Source organism: Rhinoraja longicauda, chromosome 6 (assembly GCF_053455715.1).
Source record: "Rhinoraja longicauda isolate Sanriku21f chromosome 6, sRhiLon1.1, whole genome shotgun sequence".
Taxonomy (NCBI): Eukaryota; Metazoa; Chordata; class Chondrichthyes; order Rajiformes; family Arhynchobatidae; genus Rhinoraja; species Rhinoraja longicauda.
This window is the reverse complement of record NC_135958.1, coordinates 76654065-76669209: the sequence shown is the minus strand read 5'-3', so window position 1 is coordinate 76669209 and position 15145 is coordinate 76654065. Positions and strand designations below refer to the sequence as shown.

At 41.5% G+C, this 15145-nt stretch overlaps 1 protein-coding gene across 3 annotated transcripts in view; it reads right to left on the bottom strand.

The window, feature by feature from the left end:
- The window catches only part of rptor (regulatory associated protein of MTOR, complex 1), a 328096-nt gene that overhangs the window by 158362 nt on the left and 154589 nt on the right, over positions 1–15145 (bottom strand). For all 3 annotated transcript variants that reach the window (XM_078401378.1, XM_078401376.1, XM_078401377.1), the window contains exons 9-12: positions 13915–14059; positions 9304–9379; positions 5549–5650; positions 2273–2356 (exon numbers count right to left, since the gene is read on the bottom strand). In XM_078401378.1, the coding sequence (XP_078257504.1) occupies positions 2273–2356; positions 5549–5650; positions 9304–9379; positions 13915–14059 (407 nt within the window). The remainder of the gene's footprint in view (positions 1–2272; positions 2357–5548; positions 5651–9303; positions 9380–13914; positions 14060–15145) is intronic.

Here is a 15145-nt window from a genome sequence, read left to right as displayed (position 1 = left end):
CCCCCTCATGTTACCCCTAAACCTTTGTCCCTCAATTCTGAAGCTATGTCCCCTTGTTGGAATCTTCCCCACTCTCAAAGGGAAAAGCCTACCCACGTCAACTCTGTCCGTCCCTCTCAAAATTTTTAAAACCTCTATCAAGTCCCCCCTCAACCTTCTACGCTCCAAAGAATAAAGACCCAACCTGTTCAACCTCTCTCTGTAGCCTAAGTGCTGAAACCCAGGCAACATTCTAGTAAATCTCCTCTGTACCCTCTCCATTTTGTCGACATCCTTCCCATAATTTGGCAACCAGAACTGCACACCATACTCCAGATTCGGCCTCACCAATGCCCTGTACAATTTCAACATTACATCCCAACTTCTATACTCGATGCTCTGATTTATAAAGGCAAGCATACCAAACGCCTTCTTCACCACCCTATCCACATGAGATTCCACCTTCAGGGAACAATGCACAGTTATTCCCAGATCCCTCTGTTCCACTGCATTCCTCAATTCCCTACCATTTACCCTGTACGTCCTATTTTGATTTGTCCTACCAAAATGCAGCACCTCACACTTATCAGCATTAAACTCCATCTGCCATCTTTCAGCCCACCCTTCCAAAAGGCCCAAGTCTCTCTGTAGACTTTGAAAATCTACCTCACTATCAACTACTCCACCTATCTTAGTATCATCTGCATATTTACTAATCCAATTTGCCACACCATCATCCAGATCATTAATGTAAATGACAAACAACAGTGGACCCAACACAGATCCTTGGGGCACTCCACTAGACACTGGCCTCCAACCTGACATACAATTGTCAACCGTTACCCTCTGGTATCTCCCATTCAGCCATTGTTGAATCCATCTTGCAACCTCACTATTAATACCCAACGATTTAACCTTCTTAATCAACCTTCCATGTGGAACCTTGTCAAATGCCTTACTGAAGTCCATATAGACAACATCCACAGCCTTGCCCTTATCAATTTCCCTGGTAACCTCTTCAAAAAATTCAAGAAGATTAGTCAAACATGACCTTCCAGGCACAAATCCATGTTGACTGTTTCTAATCAGGCCTTGATTATCCAAATAATTATATATATTGTCCCTAAGTATCTTTTCCATTAATTTTCCCACCACAGACGTCAAACTAATAGGTCTATAATTGCTAGGTTTACTTTTAGAACCTTTTTTAAACAAAGGCACAACATGCGCAATGCGTCAATCTTCCGGCACCATCCCTGTTTCTAATGACGTTTGAAATATTTCCGTCATAGCCCCTGCTATTTCTGCACTAACTTCCCTCAATGTCCTAGGGAATATCCTATCAGGACCTGGAGACTTATCCACTTTTATATTCTTCAAAAGTGTCCGTACCTCCTCTTCTTTAATCCTCCTAATTTCCATCACTACTCTACTTGTTTCGCTTACCTCACATAATTCAATATCCTTCTCCTCGGTAAATATGCGATGATCACATTCAAAAATGGAACAAATATAGAACTAAAACTGAACTTGCTTGTTCGAAATCAGGAAGTCTCATATTGTACATTGTTTAAATATATCCTCTAGTTGGGAAAAGAGAAGAAGCTATACCATTAATTTAGCTTCGTTTATTGTCACGTGTACAGTGAAAAAGCTTTTGTTGCGTGCTAACCAGTCAGCGGAAACACAATACATGATTACAATCGAACCGTTCACAGTGTACGGATATGTGATAAAGGGAATAACGTGAGTAATCTTTCGTGCAAGATAAAGCCAGTAAACTCCGATGAAACATAGTCCGAAGGCCTCCAATGAGGCAGATAGTAGTTCAGGGCTACACCTTAGCATAGTTACAAGTATTTGTCATATTTATCAGGTTTGAAAATCTAATTCAAGTGTCAGTGTAAGGGAGAAGGAAAAGCAGGCAACCATCATTAAGAATAAGGGGTAGGCCATTTAGAACGGAGATGAGGAAGAACTTTTTCAGTCAGAGAGTGGTGAAGGTGTGGAATTCTCTGCCTCAGAAGGCAGTGGAGGCCAGTTCGTTGGATGCTTTCAAGAGAGAGCTGGATAGAGCTCTTAAGGATAGCGGAGTGAGGGGGTATGGGGAGAAGGCAGGAACGGGGTACTGATTGAGAGTGATCAGCCATGATCGCATTGAATGGCGGTGCTGGCTCGAAGGGCTGAATGGCCTACTCCTGTATTTATTGTCTATTGTCTATTGTCTATCACATTCCCAAATTTAGGGATAAATAAGGTAATTGAAACCTTCAAAATAAAATTGTATACTTACTAAACTCACGGCCCAGGGACCCAAGTCCAAAAACCTTCCCAGCAAATCCAGTGCTCGCAAACGATGGACTTGACTAAGCAATACCTAGCAGAGGCAGAGGACAAGAAGTAATTAACAGAGCAAATGTAGTTTCATGTTGTGTCTTAATCCGACATTGGGTACAGGCAGCATTATCTACTGTACAGAAGTTAAGCAAGCAGCACTATGGAGAGAAATGATGCCAAAACCATGGAATAAACTTATTTACATTTTGAACCTACCATCTAACAACATTATGCTCAGACTGAAGAAGGGTCTCGACCCGAAACATCACCCATCCCTTTTCTCCAGAGATGTTGCCTGACCCACTGAGTTACTCCAGAATTTCGTGTCTATCTTCAGTGTAAACCAACATCTGCAATTCCTTCCTACACCATTTGACCAATTTTGCTCCATATCCCACAATATCCTGACCTAATATAAATCTATCAATCAATCTTGGGAAAAAAAATCACTTGACACATCATTCAGACTATTTTGGGAGAGTGGAAATTTCTACGACTGTGTTTCAGACTTACGATCTTTCATTAGAACTGTGAAAGATTTTAATGACAAGATATTGATCGAAAGCATTAACTGTTTCTTCCCTCCTGGGTGCTGCTTGACCAGCTGAGTATTTCCATCATTTTCTGCTTTATTTCAGGTTGTGGGCACCTGTTGTATTATTCATTTAAATTATAATTCTGAATGCTTTGTGCCCAGTTATTTTATTCTTCATAAATTATGTATACGAATGGATTAAGTCACCATGATTTCTGTGCATATCGTGACTGCTTCCTGCAATAACTCGTTAGAAATAATCTTATCATCCTCCTACAGAATGAGCTGGCGGAGAAGAAAGGTGCCAAGATTGCAATTTGGAAGTTGAACAGCGGAGAAGGAGAGGCAGGGTGATTGAATTGAAATATTATGAACTTAATACTGCAACAGATTAATTAATATTACAACAGATATGGACAGTGCTACCATTCTTGGTGGTAACATTGGCTATGCTACATCAAGGGACAGTGATACAGAGTTCATGCGGGAGGTTGGAGTGGCAGACTTACACAGTTATACTTGCAAGCATTTTCCAACAACACCGATGTGAGTAACACCATATGACTCAAATTAGAGGTGCAGTCAATTGGACACATCAAGAAGGGAGACAGGTTTTTGAAAAGCCAAACAGTTTGTTGGTATGGAAAAGAAGAGGAGACAAGCTGCAGTTTGGGAGAAGTGTGGAGAAGCAAGCTAGGGCAGCATGGCTCAGTGAAAAATTATCTTCACTGCTAAATTTGATTCTTTTTCATCCAAGTATCAAGGATGAGGGTTGTGGAAAAGACCCGAAGGGCAAATTACCAAAGGGTGGTGGGTACATGGAACAAACTGCTAAAGGAAGTGGTAGAGGTGAGTAAAATTGCAACTTTTAATAGATATTTGGACAGGTAGACAGATAAGAAAGGTTTTTGAGGATATGGGCCAAATGCAGACACATGGGACTTACTCAAGTAGGCATCTTGGTAGGTATGGACGAGTTGGGTCAAAAAGCCTGCTTTTGTGATGTATAACTATGACTATAGACAGGCCCAAAAAGGAGAACTCTTGGGGGATAGGAGAAGAAACAATTCTGTTATAATATGATAACAATGGGAGGTAAAAAAGCAGATAAGGCCTTCTGATATCTGTGCCATATCGGTGCCTAGCTGCACCCAAGGGCACGGAGGAGTGACATTTATACATGAGAGGAAAAGATTTTGGAAGAGCAGCAAGCCAGAGTGCTGTACGTTAAATGCTGCTGCTGTGGGGAAGTCATTTGGGCGTAAAATGAGTTCAGAAGAGTTGGAGTGTTTGATGGGGACAGTACCTCCAGGATAGCAATCGTGAGATTAATTCACCAAGCAACTACAGGACACAATGGGCCAGGAAAATCTGAGCTTCCAATACGATTGAAGAGGTTAGTGCATTTTCAAGGACACTGGTGCCACCAGTCCTGGGGAATATGGGAGCAATTCTGTAAAAATTAGCTCCCTGTGAAAACATTACGCAATCGGGAAGTGAAGAGTCATTTCAACTTGGATAGAGAAAGAGGAGATGGTGCTTAATAAAAGTGCTGGAAATCTGAAAAGAAAAAAAATGCTGGAAGCACTGAGTAGACCTAGCAGCATCAGTGGGAGAGAATGATTCAGATTTAACTCCAAAATTTCACAAGGAACAAACACCACATCCTCCAAGTTACAAGGTTCATACATAGATACATTACGAATGACACATCGATAATGCCTTTCTCAGCAAACTCAATGTAGAATTATACTAAAATTAATAGTAGAGCTTCAGACCAAATTGCACTATTATTGTTTTTTACGTGCATATACATACACGCATATATATATATATATATATATATATATGTGTGTGTGCGCGCGTGTGTGTATGTATATATATATATATATATATATATATATATATATATATATTTATATACATACACTGAACTTTTTTTCTCGTTTATTATATTGTTTACAGTGCTATGTTTACATATTCTGTTGTGCTGCTGTAAGTAAGAATTTCATTGTTCTATCTGGGACGTATGACAATAAAACACTCTTGACCAAATCAGAAATTGTTTACATTACAACCACAATCGGCCCATTACATTAGTAAACAGAAAGTTACTTCATCTCTGATCACATGTTCAAGGACAAGTATACTTCAAATGGTGAACCTAATTAAACACTTGATCCTTCTTGCAAAGATACCAAGCACTCTGCTCACACAAAGTTATAGATCTAAAGCTTTAAAATTAAAAATCATTTATTTATCGTACACCATTGAATGTTTTTTGTCTGTACATTTGTCTTGTGTACGTCACCCAATGCATTTTAATTTTTGAGCTTTAAAATAATGTCAGTTCAAAAAACTGAAATGAATCCATAATCTTTCAGAGTTGATCTAACAACTTTTCTGCTTTGCCACAGATTCTTTCCTATTTAGTTTAGTTTAGATACAGCGCAGAAACAGGCCTTTCAACTCACCGAGTCCATGTCGACCAGCGATCCCAGTACACTAACACTATCCTACGCACAAGGGACAATTTTTACAGTTTTTTAATTGAAGTCAATTAACCTACAAACCTCTACGTCTTTGGAGTGTGGGAGGAAACTGGAGCACCCGGGGAAAATCCACACGTACAGACAGCATCTGTAGTCAGGGTCGAACCTGCGTTTCTGGCGCTGTTAATTCGTATTTTACACTCACCTGCAGAACAATTGGTAACTGTTCTGGAGGATTCCTGTTCTCAACACCCATCGTTAGCCACACCTGGAATGCTGTCAGCTGCTCGGCAAAAAATGGACTGTGCTGCAAAAGGTAGTTTATGTCAATAGGCATCATCATATAGACTTTGCCAGTACTTCATTCCACAAAACGCTTTCTAAAACCTGATCTAACAAAAATCGTTTCATCTTCAAAGGTTCTAAAATACATTCAATACTTGCCTTTGAAAATGGGCAGGCTAAGATGAATTAACTGGTGAGATGAGGAGAAATTGCTCTAGTCAGAGGGTGGTGAATCTGTGGAAATTCTTTGCCACAGAAGGCTGTGGAGGCCAAGTCAGTGGATATATTTAAGGCAGAGATAAATAGATTCTTAATTAGTACAGGTGTCAGACGTTATGGGGGAGAAGGCAGGAGAATGGGGTTAGGAGGGAGAGATAGATCAGCCATGATTGAATGGCGGAGTAGACTTGATGGGCCGAACGGCCTAAATCTACTCCTATCCCTATTCCTTATGACCTTATGAACTGGTGGGGAATTAAAAGTTCTAAGAGGTTCAAGGGATACAGTATAAAAGATTGATTTCAATAAATAAAACTTGTTCCTTCTGCTGATGGAGTAAAATCTGATTATTATAGATTCTACTTCATTCAAAAACACAAATCCCATGAATATGGCATAGATTTAGGAGTATGTGTTAAACTTCAGATCTGTTGTTTTTATACATTTCTGAATTAAGTCAACAACAGAACAAAAATAAAGAGACCACTACAATACAGAATCCTTTTAAGACCAATCTATTTAGCACCAGCACTAAACTTGCAGTGTAAGGATATATTCGGAAAGTAGGAAGGCATTTAACAGATTTTACTTGCTTTGAGAATGCTTCGTAAATTGGAAGTGGTCTCTCGGGACGAGTGTAAATCATCCCAACTATCTGACACTAAAAAAGATGTGTGGTGGTTTTCCAAACAAATAATAGTTTGTCCCAGAGGGAAGAGGAGTCTTCTCTGCCAGTGTCTGGTATACACAGTCATACCACTGCGGCAGAGAGTTGCTCACACACAGTTGTTGCAGAAGAACTCTTCCACCGCTCACAGCTTTACATCTCCTCACCCTCCCCATCTCCTGGAGATGATCCCTGTTATTGCAGCAGTTTCTAAGGCCAAAGTTTGTTTAGGAGGAATAGTGTTTGCATTTCAAAATCATGAAACTGGTGTCAATGATTCGAGAAGAATGCTTTGATACTGGGCACTGATATCAATTGGAACTATAATTCATCGCGCTAGAAAAGTAAGGAATCACTTCATCAATCCTGATGTTTATTCTGCAGTCTGAGCTATTGCTTTTTTAAAAAAGGCATGAAAATATCCAGGGGGGTGCTTTTTAATCCAGCTAGTGCCGACAACCACACTTGCAATTGGAATTTACAGGAAACCATACCAAGACATTATGCGGCATTAGGAAAATAATGGACATCAAGAAAAGTAATAAGTGGAGGAGTTAACAAGACCTTGGTCTAAAAGATAAATTCAATGAAGTATGTGATTGAAAAGCATCTACAGTCAAAGGCACCAAAGAATTTGGATGCAAACTATACCAGTAAGGTAGGATTGATGAGCAGGTGGGATGCAGCAGCTTTAGATTAGGCTTTTGGTGCAGTTTAGATTTTTTAGATTTAGATTTAGAGACACAGCGCTGAAACAGGCCCTTCGGCCCACCGGGTCCGCGCCGCCCAGCGATCCCCGCACACTAACACTATCCTACACCCACTAGGGACAATTTTTACATTTGCCCAGCCAATTAACCTACATACCTGTACGTCTTTGGAGTGTGGGAGGAAACCGAAGATCTCGGAGAAAACCCACGCAGGTCACGGGGAGAACGTACAAACTCCGTACAGACGGCGCCTGTAGTCAGGATCGAACCTGAGTCTCCGGCGCTGCATTCGCTGTAAGGCAGCAACTCTACCGCTGCGCCACCATAATATATACATAATTGACAATACACCTTTTTGCAAATTTCTCACTTCTCCTGAACACTGCCCCATCTTGAATAAAGTGTACCTAGTAAAGACTGAGACCTTTCTTTAAATAATTATTTGTCTTTTTTGTTTAGTCCGAATTCCTTTACCGTGCCCTTGGCAAACGTCAATAATAGTTCGGGAACACTACACAATGGAAGGCTTTTAATGATTAGCAGTAACCAAACTATTGCTATTCACCTGCCGCACCTACTGAATTGGTGGATACACCTAATGCACCAAACACAGCCATAAGATTTAGGTCATTGCGGTGGGAGAGGCATTTTTAATAAATTTAACCGACTCAGTTGAATTAAGCCTTCATCTCTTTCAGTTGGGGGAATATGTAGGAAACCACATCCTGGAATGACACTAAATTGGCTGTAATATACAATTGGACTATATTTACACTTTACGCTGCCTCGGGTAAGATGCCATATTAATCAAGGACCATTAGTAAGGGAGGTCAATCTCTTTCTTCCTCTCGGGCGGAAGATTCAATAGCTTGAAAGCACGCACCATTAGATTCAGGAACAACCTCTTTCCTGCTGTTATCAGACTACCAAACACATTTCACACAAGCTACGTGTGCAATTCAGATCTCCCAGCCTACCTCTTTGTGGCGCTTGTGCTTTTTTTGAATCTGCACTTTCCCTGTAACTCTAATGCTGTAACACTAGTTTAATTTAGTTTATTGTCACATGTACCGAGGTACAGTGAAAAGCTTTTGTTGCGTGCTAACCAGTCAGCGGAAAGACCATACATGATTACAATCGAGCCATTTACAGCGTATAGATACATAAGGGAATAATATTTAGTGCAAGGTAAAGCCAGTAAAGTCCGATCAAAGGTAGTCTGAGAGTTACCAATGAGGTAGATAGTAGTTCAGGACTGTTCTCTAGTTGCGGTAGGATGGTTCAGTTGCCTGATCACGGCTGGGAAGAACCTGTCCCTGAATCAGGAGGTGTGTGTTTTCACACTATACTTTTTGCCCAATGGGAGAGGGGAGAAGAGAGTGGCCAGGGTGCGACTCGTCCTTGATTATGCTGCTGGCCTTGCCGAGGCAGCGTGAGGTATAAATGGAGTCAATGGAAGGGAGGTTGGTTTGTGTGATGATCTGGGCTGCGTCCACAATTTGCTGCAATTTCTTGCGGTATATTACACTATGCTTCTGCACTCTTGTATGTTAGTCTTTGCACCGCCTGTTCTTGAGTAGAGTTTGATTGTACTCATGTATAGTTTGGATAACACACAGACAAAGCATTTTTTCTGCATCTCGGTGCACGTGACAACAATGAAGTAATACCAATAAACGTAGCCCCTTTCATGCCCTCAGGATAATCACATCCAATAAGTATTTTGAGTATAATCAATGTTGCAGCAAACCTACGAGGCTAAGCCCCAGGAGCTGGAAACTGATTAGGCCAGGCAGCTTTTTCTTCAGCAGCATGGGGGCAATGAGCTTCTTTCCATGAATATCATTGAGATTCCATGAAGGCCAACAAATGTAACATTTCATTCAGCAAACTCATACAGTGAGTTTGCTCCAACCAAACAACTGATGACCAATACTTACAGCTCAGTTAAGAGTTATTGCTTCAATTATTCCACATTACATTAACCAAAACAACAATTGTCAGATGTGTGGTATTAAAGTGTGTCCATCTAAAGAATAACTCATTATGATGAATGTTTTAATGAGACAGTCAACTCACCCTGAAAGCTGTTCCCTCTTCTATAATGGTGGGAAGTTGTGAAAGGCAAATATCCACGGCGAGGTCCCAAGCTTGCCTGCAAAATGATTTACAGATACAAACACTGAAACATTTGAGAGAGAAAGACATGCATTGTTCCATAGTTTCTTTCTTTACGTCCCTACTGCCCCCTTCGAGCTCAAGTTGATGATGAGATACTCCATTTCCACTAAACTGCTGGTTAACTAACTTCACTTCTTGTGCTCAATCCTTCTGGCACAAAATCGTTCCAATTCCTCAGGCGGCTTCTTTTAAAACACTAAGTGCTGGAAGTAGTCAGCAGGTTCGGCAGCATCTGTGGCAGGAATGAATAGGCGATGTTTCTGGAAGGGACCCTTCTTCAGACTGAAGAAGGGTCCCGATCCAAAACATCGCCTCTCCATTTCCCTCCACAGATGCTATCTGACCTACTTACTTTTTAACCTACACTTAGTAACCCACAATTCAGCCATGATTTTAAAATTTTCTTCTTTGACGTTTAAATCTCTCCAAAGTCTTATGCTATCCCGTCTCCATAATTCTATTAAGCACCACAGCCTTCCAAGATTTTCTAATCAATCCGCATCGTCAAATATAAGTGTCCATCCCTGATCACCTTGGTTCCAGCTGCCAGGCCGCTCCCTTCAAATTCCACCCCAGAAACTCTCCACCTTCCTTTCCTCCTTTAAAATTCTTCAACGTTACCTCTTTGACCAAGCTGTGGGTCATCAGGCCTACTAATGCACTCTCATGCACCTCAATGCCATGTTATAAAAACAATTGCCTGTGGGCATTTTTCTCTGTTTACGGTGCTATGTAAATACAAGTTGTTTTTGAAAGGAAATGCGTAATTGGGACATCAAGCTGGCCAATGCATTATAAACATGTTCCATATTGCAGTACAGCTATTTGCTGCATCTATGTACAGAATGTAATGGCGTAGCACAAGTACCATATAAATCCTAATGATATTAAAGCTATTAAGAAATAAGTTTCATAAAGAGCATAATTTTTTGCTCGATGCACACATCAAAATGTAGACCATTCAAATGCATTAAGCTCAGTTATAAATCATGTGATATTGAAGAGGAGGAAGAAAAACTGCAGGTTTGTGTCAGATATCTGCCTGGTCTTTTTCATTAAATTCAAATAAACAAAATAACATGACATGAATCCTTCGATATGAATGGCTGGCCCACTTATAATTGAGAGGACATTTCAATATTAATTCTTAAGGCCAGAAAACTGGATTTTGTGGGGATTAAGAAACCAAGGCTTAGAATCAAATTTTGATTCAGTGTAGTTCATTGATGTGCACAGCTGTACACATGCCATTCACTTTGGAAGCACAGACATGGAATTACAGGGCAATGCACATTATGTTATTTAGGCTCTGTTCCAAAAATCCTAACGTGGATTTGCTAAATATAGACGAAGCATTTAATCAGTCAAAAGTTTCATTCTAAAAACGCTTTCCTAAGCCTCTGAAAAACTTACAATTGTATTATAAATAATTAAGACCAAAAGTTTTTTTTGACCAGAACCAGTAATGTTCGTGCTACATCAATGCTGGCTCTTAGATACAGCAACACAAGATTACTTCTGAAGCTCCCCATTGCCTCAGCCCTGCATGAGGCCCTGCTTCAAACATTCATCATCTTCTCAGAGTACACAAAACGCCAGCTGAAATGTAGACACAAGAAACTGCAGATGCTGGAAATGTGCAGGTCGGGAACAGATTGACGAAGGGTCTCGGTCCATAACGTCGCCTATCAATGTCCTCCAGAGATGCTTCCTGACCCGCTGCGTTACTTCCACACTAGCTAAAACGTATTCACTTATCTTTTTTCAGTTTGATCAATTTAAATTCAGAAAATTGAAATGAAAAATGGTACAGATGATCAAAATCTCAAATGAAAGCAGAAAATTATGCACAATTCCAGCAATGCAGGCTGCGTTTGTGGAAAATACAAACAGATTTAATGATTCGGGTTGATGACGTCGTTCACAAGTGGGCAAGGTGAGGCATGGTGCAGTGAAGATGGTGGAGCTGCTGCCTCACAGCGCCAGAGACCCGGGTTCAATCCCGATCTCGGGTGCTGTCCGTATGGAGTTTGCATTTTCTCCCTGTGACCGACCGCATGGGTTTCCTCCAGGTGCTCTGGTTTCCTCCCACATCCCAAAGGCATGTGAGTTTGTAGGTTAATTGACTGTCAATTGTCCATAGTGTATAGGGAGTGGGGAAGTGGGATAATATAGAACTAGTGTGAATTGGTGATCAATGGTCGATTGGACTCGGTGGGCCGATGGGTCTGTTTCCACGTTGTATCTCTAAAACTTAAAACTTGAACTTAAATGTTAAACTGCAGAGAAAGTTAGGGGTGGCTGCTCAAGGAGAATAAAGTGAAGACAGCAATAGATTGGAAACAAGGAGCGATTGAAAGTCACAAGTGCCAGTGGTGCTGGATGAGAGAGGATGATGCACGAATGTCTGGAGAGGATGCAAATTGGAAGAGATAAGTTAAATATGGCATACCAAGAGAACGAGATTTTTTGTAAATCTGAAAAATAAGGGTAGAATGGCTGATCATCTGAAATTGCTGAATTTAATGTTGAGCCCTGAAGGAAGTAACATGTCAAACTTGGGGATGAAATGCTCTTTAATGTGTTGTTTTAAATCTTCATTGGAAGGGTTGTGAATCCAAAGGCAGAAGCAGGAATGGGGTGGAAATTTAAGTGACAGATGACCAAGAGCTCAGGAATATATTTGCAGACTGAAGTTCTACAAACTCATAATCACCTTGTTACTGACTCAACAACTCGAAAAACAATGCCCTTTGCAATTTGGGTGAGGCATAACACAGTCAGTGGGACTCTCATTCCACTTACTTTAGCACACAAATCAAGCTTGTCATTCAGTGTTGTACAGTGGATGTGTTGGGGTATTCGAGATGCATCTTTTGTATGATGCATTAAAACAAGGCTTTGCCCGCACTCTCAAATGGACTGAATGTATTCAGCGACAGCATTTTGAAGAGCAGACAAACTACCCCAGGCACCCTGGTTAATATTTATTTCTCACCAACAACTGTAGAATATTTGATCATTACCACTGCCGTTTGTGAGAGCTGGCTATTTTCAGACTGATTTGTAAGATACCCAGGGGGTGGGCAGATATCTTGCCCTACTTGAGTCCCACCCTTATTCAGGGAGTATTAAAATTCAACACTCGAAACCAAGGCCTGTACTCTGCTCTCCTCCAGCTATGAGCATTCACTGCGGAGCTGAGATTTATAACAATATCCATAAAAACCTGGAGGAAATTCAAACCATGACATCTACAGAAAAGGCAAGTTGAGCCATTTCCAATATTTTTTAAAACTAGCATGAACTTTAATGCATCAGCCTTATATTTTGTTTCTTGCATAACCCATGTAGGCTTTGGAGAAACAGCGTGGAAACAGGCCCTTAGGTCCACGCCGACCAGTGAACACCCTGTATACAAGCTCTGTTCTACACAATAGTGACAATTTACAATTTTACCAAAGCCAATCAACCAATAAAAAACCTGTACGTCTTTGGATTGTGGTAGGAAACCGAAGCACCCGAGGAAAACCCACGTGGTCACGGGGAGAACGTACAAACTCCCTACTGACAGCTGCCGAGGTCAGGATTGAACCCAGGTCTCTGCCCCTGTAAAGCAATCAATCTATTTGGGCAGGAGTCCTTTTGGACATTTGCTTTTAAGAGGAGCGCCTTTACACTGCCTCGGCAAGGCCACCAACATAATCAAGGAGGAGTCTCATCCCAGACACTCTCTCTTCTCTCCTCTCCCATCAGGCAAGAGGTACAGAAGTGTGAAAACACATACCTCCAAATTCAGGGACAGTTTCTTCCCAGCAGTTATCAGGCCTATGCTATATTATCCTATCATAGAAACATAGAAACATAGAAAATAGGTGCAGGAGTAGGCCATTCGGCCCTTCGAGCCTGCACCGCCATTCAATATGATCATGGCTGATCATCCAGCTCAGTAACCTGTACCTGCCTTCTCTCCATACCCCCTGATCCCTTTAGCCACAAGGGCCACATCTAACTCCCTCTTAAATATAGCCAATGAACTGGCCTCAACTACCTTCTGTGGCAGAGAATTCCACAGACTCACCACTCTCTGTGTGAAGAAATGTTTTCTCATCTCGGTCCTAAAAGACGTCCCCCTTATCCGTAAGCTGTGACCCCTGGTTCTGGACTTCCCCAACATCGGGAACAATCTTTCCGCATCTAGCCTCTCCAACCCCTTAAGAATTTTATATGTTCCTATAAGATCCCCCCTCTTATTACCAACAAGAGAGCGGTCCTGATCTACCATCCATCTCATTGGAGACCCTCGGACTATCTTTAATTGGTCTTTACTGAACTTTATCTTGCACAAAATGCTATCCCCTTTATCACGTATCTGTACACTGTAGGCGGCTTGATTGTAATTATGCTGACTGGATGGATAGTCTTTCTGGTGACTGGAGTAACGAAAAAGCTTTTCACTGTACCTCAGTACACATGACAACAAGCTAAACTAACCATCTGCTAACTCACCACATAGCGTGCATGTATGTCGGAGGCAGACGAGGACTACTGACAGGGGTACACTTGTACGACCTCATAATCCGTTCAGCTAAAAGAAAATTGCGGAATAAACTGGCAACCAGCAGGTCCTGCCGAAACAATTTTTGGAAGAGATCTATGAAAACAAAAAAGTTAGTAATGCTTTTATTGTTGTTTAGATAAAATATATACCCTTGAAAAGTTAGGAACAGGTAGTTACAACATCTTAATAAGAGTAAAAAAATTAAAAACAGCCTAAGTAAACCCCACAGGCAAAGAACTTGAATCTTTTCTGCAATTTGACCTTGCGGTTATTATAGATACGTCTATAAATTATATTAGGGTTTTAAACTGCAGGAGTGAAGCTGATGACTAACGTATTGCATATTACACAGCTTGAACAAAAGTGATTTCATTTCACACGGAGAAACTTTAAGCTGATGATGCCATGAGTGACGCTACACTGAAGCAGTAAATTTGCATCTAATTTGCTTTGCATCAAACCCTCGCAATAAAGGAGTCTGAAGTCTGAAGAAGGGTCTCGACCCGAAACGTCACCCATTCCTTCTCTCCTAGATGCTGCCTGACCTGCTGAGTTACTCCAGCATTCTGTGATATTCCTCGCAATGATGGACCTCGAAATAGTGAATTTCGGATGCAGGGGACCGAGGCTCCTGTTGAGCCTCCACTTCCACCAGTTATCCGATGACCTGGCACCACGTGATGTAGTTCAGGTCACAAGAGAGGAGAGAGCTAGCAGCATGAAGGCGGCATGAGTACCGGGCCCGTCCCTGGCGCTCCATGTGTGAGGCTGGAGACTGCGGCTCCCTGGCCTATGCATTCCCACTTGTTTAAACCCATTCCCCGCCCACCCACCTCCCCCCAAACACTACATTTCTTCCCACCCGGCCTTGTATTGAAACGCGCTCGGTTACAGTGCACAATCGGCAATAACAGACACCCTCCCCCCCCCAGCCGTGGTCCATTATAGTGAGAGTTTACAGTTCGTTGCTTGGGAAGTTCAATTGGAAGGTCGTACTTACTACTGAGGGGTGCGTGAAAATAACCCTCAATTTAACAAACACTGACAAAGGATAGCAGCAGCAAGAAGACAATACTGGACAAATTCAGGGCGAACGTCAGGTCATATGCTATTCTGCCTGCCCACGGTTAGGCAGGCCGATTGCACTGTGCAAGATGGCAGGGAGAGTGGAGGAAAACA